General features: G+C 42.7%; 1 protein-coding gene across 2 annotated transcripts in view; it reads left to right on the top strand.

Annotated features, from left to right (window-relative positions):
- The window catches only part of CDH20 (cadherin 20), a 119,290-nt gene that overhangs the window by 93,872 nt on the left and 11,279 nt on the right, over nucleotides 1–14,139 (top strand). For both annotated transcript variants that reach the window (XM_063326081.1, XM_063326082.1), the window contains exons 5-9: nucleotides 373–540; nucleotides 2,374–2,561; nucleotides 7,199–7,452; nucleotides 10,925–11,061; nucleotides 13,671–13,792. In XM_063326081.1, the coding sequence (XP_063182151.1) occupies nucleotides 373–540; nucleotides 2,374–2,561; nucleotides 7,199–7,452; nucleotides 10,925–11,061; nucleotides 13,671–13,792 (869 nt within the window). The remainder of the gene's footprint in view (nucleotides 1–372; nucleotides 541–2,373; nucleotides 2,562–7,198; nucleotides 7,453–10,924; nucleotides 11,062–13,670; nucleotides 13,793–14,139) is intronic.

Here is a 14,139-nt window from a genome sequence, read left to right as displayed (position 1 = left end):
TCACATCACTTCCACCTTCTGTGCGGACATATTTAGCTTGAGCAGGGCCTTAATTCGGCCTAGCGCACCCTCTGTTCCCGAAATGCTTTTCCAGCTCCCTGGGAAGGCAACGTTTTAATTTTGAACAGCCAGCCTGCCCCAGAGCTGATGCATTTTAACTGGGCTTCTTTAAAATTCACACCTTCTGTTAACCTAGATTTAATTTGGGTGAGTTTTACTCTGCCAGGGAAGGTGAGGCTGAATGCAGAGTCTGGTCTCATTCTTGACACAGGGAACATGATGCAGGAGCAAGATGACCCCACGTTGTTTGTGCGCTCTTTAACTACCATTTCTTTTGTTCCCGAAACCCCTTTCCCCCCCTCAACCTCACAGGCTTAATTAGAACAGCTCTAATGAACATGGACAGAGAAGCAAAAGAATATTATGAAGTGATTATCCAGGCCAAGGATATGGGTGGACAGCTGGGAGGATTAGCTGGAACAACCACAGTCAACATCACCCTCTCTGATGTCAACGACAATCCACCCAGATTTCCACAGAGTGAGTACCCGCTGCGCCAGGAGGGGCACAAAAAGGGTTGCTGAATTACACGGCTGCAGTTTGCTCTCATTAGAGCCATTTTCAAACTCGGGGTAGTCACAATTAGAGATGGGCAGAATTTCGGATCGAAGAAGGAACTTTCCTTCAGAAAAATGTCAAAATGGAGCATTCACCAGCTTGTCTGTCAGAAGAGGTTTCTGACCTCCAAAATCAACAAAACCACCGCTTTTTTCAGAGGGTGAAAAATTAATTTACAGAAAAAGGAAAGAAGGAGATCTTTTGTGTTCCTAGACTACTCATGGCCACTGCCTTTGGCTGCTAATTGCTGCCCTGATTCTCTTTTCTTCCTATCTCCGAAAGGATGTCTGTCAAACCAGGGACATGTGGCGGTGCTGGAAGTTGAAAGATCATTCATTCAACACTCCAGCCAGGCCGCTGCAGGGCAGCGTCGGGTCGCTGTGCTGCCGGTGTAGAGTACGTTGTCATACCGCCTGCTCCCCAGGAAAGGTTCATCTAAACCTTGGCAACATACAGTTAAACCCTAAGATATGTAACAGCCACAGTTAGTGGCATGCAAAAATAGGCAACTCCACTCTTATCAGAAATGCTACTTTCTATTTACAGAAGTGAATTTCAGAGCAAGATTTGCAATATTTTGCTCTTTCTTTTAAAAATTATTTCAGAGCAAATTTACCTACAAAATTCTATATTACTGTTAAAAACTTGAAAGAAACTTTTTAGGTTGGTTTGAACACCATTTCTTTTGGTGGTGTAGATCAGTGTCAAGCCATTTTGGTATTGCCATTTTTCTCATCTAGCTGAGAAATGAAAAGTCCTGCGGTTCTTTTTGTGGCTATTCTGCTTCTCCATCTGTTTCTGGATGTTACACTGCTAAATCAAAGCACTCCACCGAGATCAGCAAGAAGCATCAACTTCCACTTTTCTTCTTCTGGCAGAGCAGCTTGTTGACCGCACCATTGCCAATCCTGTTTTGAAAGTAGCATGAATCGTAACTGATATCAAACACTTGACTAAGAAAAATGAGAATAGATCAAACTCCACCCTCGGTGTAATTCTGCCTTGCAAAGCTCGGTAACTGGTGGAGTTAACAGAGAGGGTGCAGCAAGGAAGGTTTGAACATAAAGTATGATGTCACAGAAGTATTTTCGATACAACATTTGTATTTTTAAAACATGTTTTAAAAATAGCAGCTTTCTTTTTCCCCAGGCTTGCTGCTAAGCAAATTAGTGATGCACCAAATGTGCTCAAGGTAGGGTTTGCAGGGAGAGGTAGTATCTTTTAATAGAGTAACTGGTAAACTTGGAAGAAACAGGCAAGTTTCTGAGCTCTCAAAGCCTTGTTCAGGGTGGAAAAGAAGTTTATATGGACTTGGGAAAGGATTTGTGGTGCTCAAAACTTGTGTGCTTATTCCCACTGTACAAGCTGATCTAATAAAAGATGCCTGTCCTATTAAATCTGTTTCATACCCTGCTTTATATCATGACTGCAGCAGCGCTGGTGTTAATTGCCCTATTTTTCTAGCTGAAGTTCCCTTTTCCAGGTACATTGCTGTTTTGAAAAGAACCCGTTGAACAAACCTGTTGATGTGACAAACACCTAAATAAAAGCTTCCCAGGCAATTCAGTCTAGCTGTTGATTTCTAAAAGAAATCACACCGCTGTTGCAGCTTTGGTAAAGGTACTAGGGATTCCCTGCAGGCTATGCAGCATTGCGGTCTGCCCTGGTCTGCTCTTTGCATTGCTGTGCAGTTTTCGGTTCCTTTTCACAGCTTGTTTTTCGCTCCCCGCTCTCTTTCTCTGCTGCTCGTGCCAGAGCATTATCAGATGAGCGTGCTGGAGTCCGCTCCCATCAGCTCCACCGTGGGCCGCGTGGTTGCTAAAGACCTGGACGAAGGCATTAATGCGGAGATGAAATACAGCCTTGTGGACGGAGACGGACTGGACGTCTTTGATATTAACACCGATCCTAATTACCAAGTTGGCATCATAACTGTGAGAAAGGTAGTAAAGTTTCCTTTTTATAGCAATTTATATGGCTAACAGCCCTGGTTACATTTTATGTGTGCAATATTCCCTACGCCTGTAGTAACTTTGTTCCCATTACATGACAGTAGCCCCTTTCCTGCTATAAAAACACAATTTCTCAAACATTCATTGCTAAAATATGAAAGCAGACTGCGTTCCTAGGAGCAACCTTTAGTGGGGACAGCATTAGCATAAACATGTCTTTTCCCACTGAAGGAATGTTCTGATTCACTATTTATCTATTTAAATATTCTCCGTAGCTTAATTATCCTACAATGTAAGAAATTAGATCAATATTTGCATTTGAACTGTACACATTTTTCACTCCGGTGTCCCACAAACAATAGTAAAGCATGCCTTAGAATTATTTATAAACCAATAAAAACCAGGCAGTTTTTTTTAATTGCTGCTTGAAGATCCATAAATGCTAATTAGGCTAGAAGAAGTTGTCTCTAAAATGGCAGCTGTGAAACTTCTAGTACTCTGTACCGCAGGCTATGCAGAAGGGAACAGAGTATTTTGCTTAGACTCCCTGCTATAGGATATTTCTTCTACCATCTTTCATAAATGCTAGAAGTTCAACTCTAGTTCTACGTTATGAAATTGCAACCATATTTCTGCCTAAGCATATCTGGTGCACTAATAAGGAAGTATAGTCTCCATTTAAATGGCCTGGGACTAGATTGTGCACTAAAATGGAGCAACGCATGGGTGAGATTTGACCCTGCAAGCCCCTATGCCCTACAGCAAAGCACTTCAGCATGTATTTATGGTCACCTTTCTCCACATCTTGTTTATGAACACTAGTCCCTAAAGTTAAGCATGTGCTTAACTGCTTTGCTGAAATTAAATAGATGTTGAGTGCAAAGTCTAATGTAATTTTTCACTCATTTATTGGTGAAAAAAATAGTTTCTCTGGAGTAAATGTGTCATTAAGCTTGACTTTCGTTATTATGAATACAGTTTTACTAGATGTTCATGTATGTCAGGAGGAGGAGTTACAAAAATTTATGGCATGAATCATACCAGATACATACTGGCATACTGGTACACACTGCTCAATACACCTACTGTACATAAATGTTTCTAAAATTATATATATATGTATATATACGCCTGTAGATTTTTTTAATTACATGATTATCAATAGCCAAACATTGGGAAAGATGTCCTTTGGATCCACTAAAGCAAAAAAAAAAAAAATCAATTGATGTTGACAGAAAAGGATATCAGAACAGTGGGGGGAAAGAGAGATAATTTCTAAACCCAGAATGAAATCTTCTTTGAAAGAAAACAAAACTTTCCCTTTCATGATTTCCCAACGAAATAACACTTCTACCGTGGGCACCAAAAAGTCAGAATTTACACATAAAACCACTGCTTGAGGCCTTGTGGCCGCTTATCTCAGCCAACTAAATGTTGAGCGTTTCCTGAAGAGCTACAGTTCCTTGCAAGCTCCCTTCCTGCGAGGCTGATGCTCATCCCAGTGACAGCCTTTCCCTTCTCCCTGCCTTGGCTTCCTCCTCCGTTGGAGGCAGGCTGGTGGGTTACCACCAGCACATGGGGAGCCCGGCACTGCCCTCCTGCCCAGCGCCTGCCCCCTTTCTCACGGAGGCTCCTCCTAAATCCTGCCCATGCGGCGCACCTCTCGGTGCCTGACTCAGCACCGGGGGAAGAAGGACAAGGAGTGGTTTCCGTGGCGTGCTTCTCCTCTCAGCTGTGTTTTGCAGCACGCCTGGGTCACAGCAGACAACCTGCTTGCCCTCCCCATGGGACCAGTGTTGGAAAGAGGTTTGAGCGCACCCATGGAAGACAAATCTGATGGGAAGAGCACCAGTTTTGAGGCATTGGCCCATGAGAGGATCAAGAGGGAAAGCCGTGGTTGCTGATGAAGGAGTTCAAAGCAAACCAAGGGTGTCTGAACACAGGAGCCACAAAAACATGACAGCCTTGCACGCTTGTTTGATTTCCTCACTTTTTCTTACTAGGTGATTAAGTCTTTTCCTGATGCAGCCGGGTTTTATAGTTATTAAGTGTTTCTGTGATTTAACTGCTCTTTTAATAACTTAGGTTTTTAGTGTGCATGCAATGATTCTCACACAGTTTTCTTCACATGAGAAACCATGAGATATAATGGCCTCTTTCTTAGTATGCGTTAAGGCAGCTTTGCATTGCACATTCCTTGCCAGATGGACAATAAGTGTTTCCTGGTCATGTGAATATATTTTATTGCTATTTTTACAATGCATAAATATGCAACTGGTAGACCATAATGACTCTGCAGTAATGGGTAATATGTTTGTAGATGTAGCTAAACTCTTGCTGACAAGTGCTATGCCTGCAGTAGTCACTGATTTACCAGGTGGAACTAAGGGCAGCAGGAGCAAGTTTCAGATCACCTGCTTGTACCTGCTGCCACAGGTTGCACGGTTCATGTTGTATCACTGCACAGCATCTCCAGTAATACTGGACCATCATCTCCCCTGGCACAAGAAAATCAGTTCCTACTGAAGGAGTTTTAGTTTTATAATTTCAAGAACTCCAGTCTTTCATCAAGCATTCCTATGCAGAATATCAGTACTGGTAATTTCACTGTGAAAGTATGAGCTTTTGTATGTCACTGCAACGTTTCCACTTCTGCAGAAATAAGCTGCTGTGGTAGTAGACAAGTACTGAAGCCTCCACTGAATTCAAGGGGTGTTTTGAGACCCATAGTATATACTCCTGCCATGCCTGAGCATGTGAAACTTCTGCTGATGTTGCTTAAACTAATACACATCTCACGGCTGCAGAATTGGCCAGCTGCACTACTGAGCAGTGCAGAAAAGAGATGGGTTATGGCTGGCCAAGGAGGACTTCACTGCTACAATAATGATCTTCACGCCTTTGACTTCCAGTTTCTTCAGCATCGTCCTCCTCTGTTTTCCTGCCTATCTGGTCTGGTGGTAGGTCTTCAAAAAGAAAGATCTGAATAGGAAAAGCAAAGGTGTTGGATGGGAACAGCAGTGATCTCACTGGAGTCTGAATGAACAAAGGCTGTGTGCGATAGTTCCACACACAATGCTCAAATCCTTATGTACGAATAAAGCCACACATTTTGAAAGCTATTCATGTAACAAAAAGGAGTATGTCCCACTGGGGGACCCTGAGAATTGGGCCATTTCTTTCCTGGTACAAAGTTTGTCTTGTGCAGGATCTGTGCCATGTAAGGGGATCCAGTTCTGCTGGTTTTCAGCATTAACGCTCCCCACAAGTAAAGGGTTGTGACCATTTAACCACAGTGGGATTGCTTGTAACTTCTAACTGTAACTTGTGAAGTATGATTGTATCCCCTGTAAGGTGTACTTCACCTGGTGAAAATTTTTTGTATGTTTTGGAATGGGCCTTCCATACTGTCATTCTGGTTGTCAGACACTTTTAATCATCTCTTATCAAGACTGATAAATTGCACATTAAATACAGAACTCCCCATTTAGGTCTAAGCAGGTTTTGGAGAGGCCCTATTTTCTTCAGGGATCTGTGAAAAGAAGGGGGAAGGGAGACAAAAAAAATTATTTATTGAAAAGTTCAGTGCCAGCATCAATTATTTCTATATCCATGTTCACCAAATAAGTAGTTTTATCTAGAAAGGAAATCAAACTCATGAAACTGCTAACAGAGGAAGCTGCCAGCCCTTTACCCATTATCCCAGGAAAGAAAAGGGAAAAAAAAAGAGTCGTTCCCACTCCTTGTTTCAAGTAATACTTGAGTACTTAATAAAAAGTGGAAGGACTTCCACTGGAAGAGGTCGGGGTAGCTCATAGTGCTTTGAAATTAAACTATTCTCTAGGCAGGGATGAGATTCAAATCCTAGCATTTGGCACACCTGGACTGTGAACCTGTGTTTAGGACACTTACTGAGGAGGTGAAAAACCCCGCTTCTAGAAAGGATGGATTACTGATACAAACTGGAGCAGGATCCCGCAAGAGAGGTTGAGCATGTCCCCTGGTCCCACTGGAGCCCTTTAGTAGCTTGGCAGACAGAGCACTCTGGAGACAAGACTCTGACCTCCTCAGGGAGAAAAGAGGATGCTAACTGGGACCTCCACCCCATGTGTGAGCATCCTTGTCCCTGCTACCAGGACCCGTGTTTGAGGAACCAACTCTTCATATCTTTACCTTATTTTCAGGTGCTCCCATACTGTCTGTTTCTGCCTGTATTTTCATTAAACACACTGTGTGAATCACAACGCAATGGTGGTGTGGCCGCTTTTATTTTCATTTCAGCAAGAAGAATGAAAGACTATGTATTCTGAAGTGATCCGCAAATGTTTCTCCTGGCTTCTTCAGTTCAACTGTCAAATTAAAAAAAAAAGCAAAACATGCAGACAGTGCTGTTTCTAATACTACTGTCACTCAATCACTCAATGCTTTGTCTCCACCTGCAAATATTTATCTTTGTTACCCTAATGATTAAAAATCATAGTAAAGATTGATTTTAAAAAAGAAGCATCGGTTTATATTAGAGGGCATCTTTTACTTCTGAAAACCAAAATTTTATGGCCTAAATCATATTTATGGCCTAAATCATATGGCTAAGTGTGCCTAATGCTAGATATATTTTTCCTCCTCAGCCTTTAAGTTTTGAGAGCAAGAAAAGCTACACCTTGAAAGTAGAGGGTGCCAACCCCCACTTGGAAATGCGGTTCCTGAACCTGGGTCCCTTCCGCGACACCACCACAGTCCACATCAGCGTGGAGGATGTGGACGAACCTCCTGTGTTTGAGCCCAGCTTCTACTTTGTGGAAGTGCCCGAGGACGTGGAGATCGGAACCACCATCCAGATCATTTCTGCCAAGGACCCGGACGTGACCAACAACTCGATCAGGTCTGTCCTCTCTTTGCATGTTCTCCCTGGTACTTTTGGTTGGTGGGGCAGTGATGGGGCTGAAAAAGAAGGAACTCCCTTTCTTTTTAGCCGGTGGTAGTCATTAGTGGGTTTAGTCAACCCGCAGGGCTCTGCTATGACTGCCAAAGCAATGCAGGAGGTCACCCTTGCCTTTTCTGTGGTATGGAGAACGTCTGCATCTAGCATTGCAATGAACTGGTCAGGCATGTCCTGGTAGCGTACATTGAAAACAATCCCCAGGCACAAAACCTGACAGCGTTGCTGAGACTCTGCTGCCATACCGAGGGGAAGCTAACCAACTCGCTTCTCCCCTCTCCCCCTTCTGTCTCAAAGCCTGCCTTTGTCAACAGCTCAAATACACAGCTACTTTTGGAGTAGATTGAATGCATACTAATAAATATTCATGAATCACTAAATTATATAGTGTCTGGGCAAAGCTGCAGAACTAGATATTCCCATAAGGAGTTAAGAAAGGTAAAGTCGTATTTACAGCATATGAGAGTCAGCTCAGCAAGGAGCCAACAGAGCAGATTTGTGTGATCACAGCTCATAGTGGCTCCAAGTCAGCCCAGTTTATCAGAGAAGACTGTTTTTCTTCGAGGCCAGCCCACATACTAATTTTCACAACCTGCCTAAGCTCTGGGTGACTGGAAGTTAATAATCCGAGCGGGCTGGCTGCTTCTCTCACCTGAGAAACACTTTCAGTGTTGAGCTGCTGTTTGCCTAACCTTGCCTCGGTCCGGCTTCTGAATTGTCTGTGTTCGAGAACGGTCCCGGGAAATACAGGAGGGAGTCGAAACATCAAGTATTTGGAGTTATTGAAGACAGTGAAATCCATTTGAGCAACTCTGCAGGCCTCAGCTATGACATCTGAGCAGACACAAAGCCTGTTCTTCTTAATGATATTGCTTTCTGTGTTGCTACTCTCATTATTTTTTCAATCTCTGCTACCTTAATATACCTATCTTTTCTAGCTACGTTATAAAGTTATCATACCTCTCATGACATTGTCTCAAATTCCTCAATAAAACTAATTATTATACTGTCTGCATCACAATTTCATTACCTTAAACTTTTTTCCACCCACATCCTATTTTGCTGATTACTGTCTGGCATTATCCAAACACTGCAGTGCAAACAGCTTTGTGCTAATCTGCTTAAAATAGTGTAAGAATAATTCTGTGGACTATCAGAGGGTAGAAGTGTTCATTGTTATTTTTAATGAGGTTTTTCTTATAGTTTTCTTCAGAGCTTTCCAGTGATTACTCTTGATGAAACAGCACTCTATAAAGCTCAAAATGCATCACCGAAGATATATTTTTTAAAATAAAATTTAAAAGTTGCAAATATGCACAGACTCCTTTGTAACTCTGTTCCTTCATACTTTCTTCCTCTTTTTCTTTCCCTCTCCCACTTTCTTTCCTCCCTCTTTGCCTCCTTTCTCTCCCACACCTAATACGTACCAATGTAAATGTTTGGAGTAGAGGAAACAGGAAAAAAAATAATAAATACCATTCGTAATGCTATCTAAGATGTTAAGAATTGGTTCTCCTTGCCTCTCATGTGGTCTCCTCCATCCATGTCAACTCTGTGCACTATCAGTCAGGCAATGCTTTAGGCTCGCTCTGCATTCACTTTGCACAGGGCAAGGCAAAATGAGAAAACCGAAATCCCGGACACATATTTTGTTACCCAAGCTGAAATCCATCTGAAATTAAACCTGTGATCTGGCCCCTCCTTTTGCCATTTTTTTGAAGTGTGGAAAAGCCAAGGACACATTTCAGAAGAGCTCACTAAACATGGGGAACCTCTCAAATCCTCATCGTACCAGCATCCAATATCTGGCCTCCCACACTGTGAAATTCTGATGGTTGGAAATATGCCATTATTGTTGTTATGTAATTCAGGAAGATTACCTAAAGACTACAGTGGAAATGAGTATGAAGGAACAGATATTATTAACAGGAGAACTTACATGGAGAATCTAGACAAAGACTCCACCTGTGCCTCTTGACACCGGTGATTAATACTGCACCACTAACCACAAGGCCATATTCAATTTCAGATACTCATTGGCCTTAAACTGTCAGAGAGAAATTCTTTTTATAGCCCTCATACAAGAATAATTATTATAGCAAAATATAGCTACACTCTTACTTATTTCCTAAATAAGTCAAATGCATCAGAAATCTCTTTATTTAAGAAGAAGCAGGAAGGACTAGGAAGGAAAGGGAAGCGAATCTGCCATCCCACCCTCTTTGATTTTTCGGAAAAAAAAAAAAAAGTGTAAAAGAATTTCCCAACAACATAGCTCAATAGTATTTTATATCGCAGTTTAACAAGTCCCTATATAAAGATCAGGCTGGCATGGTTGTTCCAGTGAATGCATTTGTGCTGAAAGGCGAAAACTCAGAAGAACGAGCCCTGTTCAGCATCCGTTACGACTAACGCGTTCAATTTCCATCAACTTTGAAGAAGGAACCAACAAAAATGAGAATAAGTCTGGGCTCTGTTCTAGGCTGTGGCGTCTACATAGGTGCATGCGTGGCTTTTGCCAAAGGATCTCTTGCCACGCTAACACAGCTAGCTAGGAAGGCGACTTGTACAAACTGCTGTTAAGAGCAAGGTGATGTATATGGAGGGTATTGAGTATTTTACACACCCTGAGAAATGGTCCCTCTGACCGAGTACAGCAGCGACAGCTGTCAGTCAGCTGCCTCCCTGCCCAAACTTTCCGGCCCGCAGGTACCACCACACTCCCCTGCTCACGGGTGCGAGAAGCTTGTTCCCAGCATTAAACTGACATATTGGCCAGGCAGGTTCAGTAATTATGATGAATCAACCTCACAGAGGGAGCTGGTTTTCCGTCCGAATGATATGAGAAAGCCAGTCATCATCCCCCTTGGGTTGACATGGCTCGATCAGGACACCAGGCATCCTGGTGGTCCAGGATGCAGGTGGAGATTATTCCCCTCAAGGAGGAGAGAATATATAAAAGCACGAGGAAGGGAGTAGTTCCTCCTCATCAGCCTAGGTGCCCAGAGAACAAGCTGATGTAAAGATGTTTTCATCCTGCCTGAATTGTGCCCAAGGAAAGGGCGTAATTATTTTGCTCAGAAAAAGAAATCGCACTCTTCACTGACAGATTTTCCCTGTAAAGCAGATGTTCCTCTGCTGAGCTGTGCCTTGCTTTGAGGCTTCTTCCTTTAAATCTTCCTGTCTTCCAGCTCCACTGAAGTACCACTCACTGTTAAATGCCGTTAGCCACATGAATTCCTACTTTTTGGAGCATCTCGGTCTGTACCTATACAAGTCAGTGGAGCACACAACTAGGTTGTGGAAGAACGTGCATCTGCTGTGTATGACACTATTCCTGCTGGGGTACTTCGTTGTCTATAACACACAGTTTTCACAAGGCTTGCATAATTTTTTTTAATATGTACTCTTGCAGATACTCGATTGACAGGAGCAGTGATCCGGGGCGGTTCTTTTATGTCGACATTACATCAGGAGCACTGATGACTGCAAGACCTCTTGACCGGGAGGACGTTTCTTGGCACAACATCACTGTGCTGGCCGTGGAGCTGAGTAAGGAGAATGCAGACTGTACATAGATTAAAGAGATACAATAGACAAAGCAGGCTGAGGGGCCTGAATTCAGCAATTCACATGTTCTTATGCACTGAGTGGGAAGCCGTGTTAACTGAATTACTCTTCTGCTATCAGCAAGCGAATACTGCATTTTTTTTTATTTTTTATGCTCTTTTTCACAGGGTGGTGGTGGAGTAGAGGCTGTTGATTAAATGCAGAGTGCTGCTTTTTCAGTTCATTAGTATTTCAGGGTTTTATTTAAAACTGTTCCTGATGTGTTTCTGCAAGAGCTCTATCTCTCCAGAAGGGCTAGGCAGCTGAAGCAGACCCTGCCAGTCCTATCTGGGAAGGCTGAGTGGTGCAGGGATTGGTGGGCAGCAATGATCCTGCACTGCTAGGTCACTGGTTGAAATCCGGTCTGGTTCACCAGCGAGTAAATGTCATCCCCATCTGCTTGCTGCATAAATAATTTGGGCCAGAGTGCTTTGGGATCTTCAAGAATGCTGAACTCATTACGCTTTTGGGTTTTACAATGAGCTAAAATTCAGCTTCATCCATGCCAGGTATTTACCAAGGCTATGAGAACAAGGAGATGCTGATCATTTCATAGTGTCAGTATGAAAAATTTAGCTGAGTTTGAAATACTAACGGATATGAGCTTCATAAAGGAGCTCAGGATATATAAGCAAATAAAATAAAAGGTTCACCCAGTCTTCACCTGAAACCTCTCTGGTCCACACAGCTTTTCCTCAGGATCTCAGTTCATCTGCTGAGGGGCAGCAGCTTTTCAGAAGTCTGCTCCCAGTAGCTAGGACATTCTTCAAGTCATAGAATCATAGGATTGCCTAGGTTGGAAGGGACCTTTCAGATCATCGAGTCCAACCATTAACCTAACTGACAAAAACCATCACTAAACCGTATCTTTAAGCACTATGCCTGAGAGAGCTTTCTGCACATTCAGGCTGTACCAGAGATACGGGGCAGTTTGAGAGGAAAAAAGTTTTGAGACGCTTACCCAAAACTGAATCAGCCAACTTGAAGTTAGCAGAGGGAATATTTCACAAGAGTCAGGGTGACTCTGCCCCATATTTGCAGGCTGTTCCAGCAAACGATGCTTTTCTGTCCCCTTTTTAGTAGTGGGAGGTGTTGGTGACATGATAGGATCTCACTCCCGTCTATTTTGATACTAGTTTTATTTTCAGCCACCAGTGGCCATTGCAACCCCATGTAAATCCGCATACACACACGAGTCTAGAAGCTGCCCCTGGAGCAGCACTGTAGGGTGAGAGCAATATGAAGGCATGTCTTCCTTTGACTCAGCCTCCGTCAATCCTGTCAGTTTTGCTCTGTACATGTGCAGCACAATATTTTAATTTAGCCAAGAGTTTCAAAAATGTTGCAGTTGGGCACTCCTGAATAAAGCTCCCAGTTTTAAAAGTTAGTTCAATATTACTAAGAGTGTAAATGCAGACATTCATCTTCCACAGTGACAGGTGTGTTAGCAAGATATATATGGGTATGTGGGAAGCCGAAGGATTAAATTATAAATTAGGTAGAAACAATATAGTTTAAGAGTATTATCTCAATGATACAATGTGACACATTATGGATACAGTACATTGAACATTTAAGAAAATTCCAGAGTGTAGGAAAATTCTCTATTGTTTATATGAACCATTTCTTGCTATAAAGGGAGATATATTTGGAGATAAATGCACACAGTGGTATGGCTAAAAAGAAGATGAAAATACTAATTTTTAAGATTTTTCCAGATTTTTGCACCTTTTCTGACCTCTTAATAATGCATTATTATTTTTTTCTTTCTTCTTAGATTTTCATTTTATCATTAAATAAGGGAAAGATGTTTCGGGGCAGAAAAACACAATAAGAAAAAAAAATTATTCTGTGGTCACTTAGTTTGGAAATTGTGAAGATATGTGAAATGATGTCTGGATTTACTGGCAAAGAAAGCTAATGAACCAGTGGGACAGAAACATCAGAAATGATGTCATGCAGAATGTAAAATTTTCATTGCAATTTTAAGCTTCAGTGGAAGCTTTTCTGTACAATTTCATGTGTTATTACATTTTAAACCCCCCTGTACAAAGTATCAAAGACTTGACACTATTTTTGAGTTCAAGGAACGTAAATTGTCAGCCAAAACATATCTGACCTGCAGAATTACCACTTTCAACAAGCTCTAAATGACAAGCCTATCCTTAAAGCATCCCCTCCTAATTCATGCCACCAGTACCGAGGCTCAACAAACAGTATTGCCCAGTCAAAGGGCAATAAAAAAAATACAGGGCAATGTCTAAGACCTTTGTTATAGAAGACGTCCCATTGGACTGAACCAGGTTGAAATATTTAATGGAATTTGTTTGAAAAGCTGTGATTAGATGGGAAGCCAGGATAGACAGAGAGCAGCATTTGCAACTTCACTCCAAGTCACACAACCCGCAAGCGACCGCAGTTCCCAATGCGAAAATGTGGTTTAAAAGCCAGTCAGTAGCAAGAAAGCTGCTTTACCTCTTGAGCAGAGTGAGGAGCAGCCCTTTCCCCTTCCTGTATCCTGCCGTTCTTTACGTTCTGCCTCCTCCTTCCAGACAACCCCTCGCAGGTGGGCAGCGTCTCCGTGACAGTGAAAGTCCTGGACGTGAACGACAATGCACCGGAGTTTGCAAGGTTTTATGAAGCTTTTGTCTGTGAAAACGCCAAAGCCGGACAGGTGAGAAATGCTGGTAACGCCAGGGGGTGGGGGCAGGGATGCTGTCCTACATGGAGACAGTGTGCCAGAAAGGGTGGGTGTTGGAAAAAGGGCTCTGCCACATGTTTCACCTGAACTCTCATCAGCAGCTGTCTGTCCTGCTTTCCAAAGGCAAGCACATGGCACCGGGATTAACATCGTTCATAGCATCGTTTTTTTGCTCCCACGGTAGCTTCCAGACTCACCGCGCAGTATACTTCACAGGCTGAAATAAAGCCTCCCCTTGGGCAGCTGCCAGGAGGGGAACGCCCGGTGTGTCCTGTAGCAGCAACAAAGAGAGTAGAAGCGTTATGAGAAGTGCCATGGAG

The sequence above is a fragment of the Chroicocephalus ridibundus genome, chromosome 2, assembly GCF_963924245.1.
Source record: "Chroicocephalus ridibundus chromosome 2, bChrRid1.1, whole genome shotgun sequence".
Lineage (NCBI taxonomy): Eukaryota > Metazoa > Chordata > Aves > Charadriiformes > Laridae > Chroicocephalus > Chroicocephalus ridibundus.
This window is presented reverse-complemented; position numbering and strand designations above follow the sequence as displayed.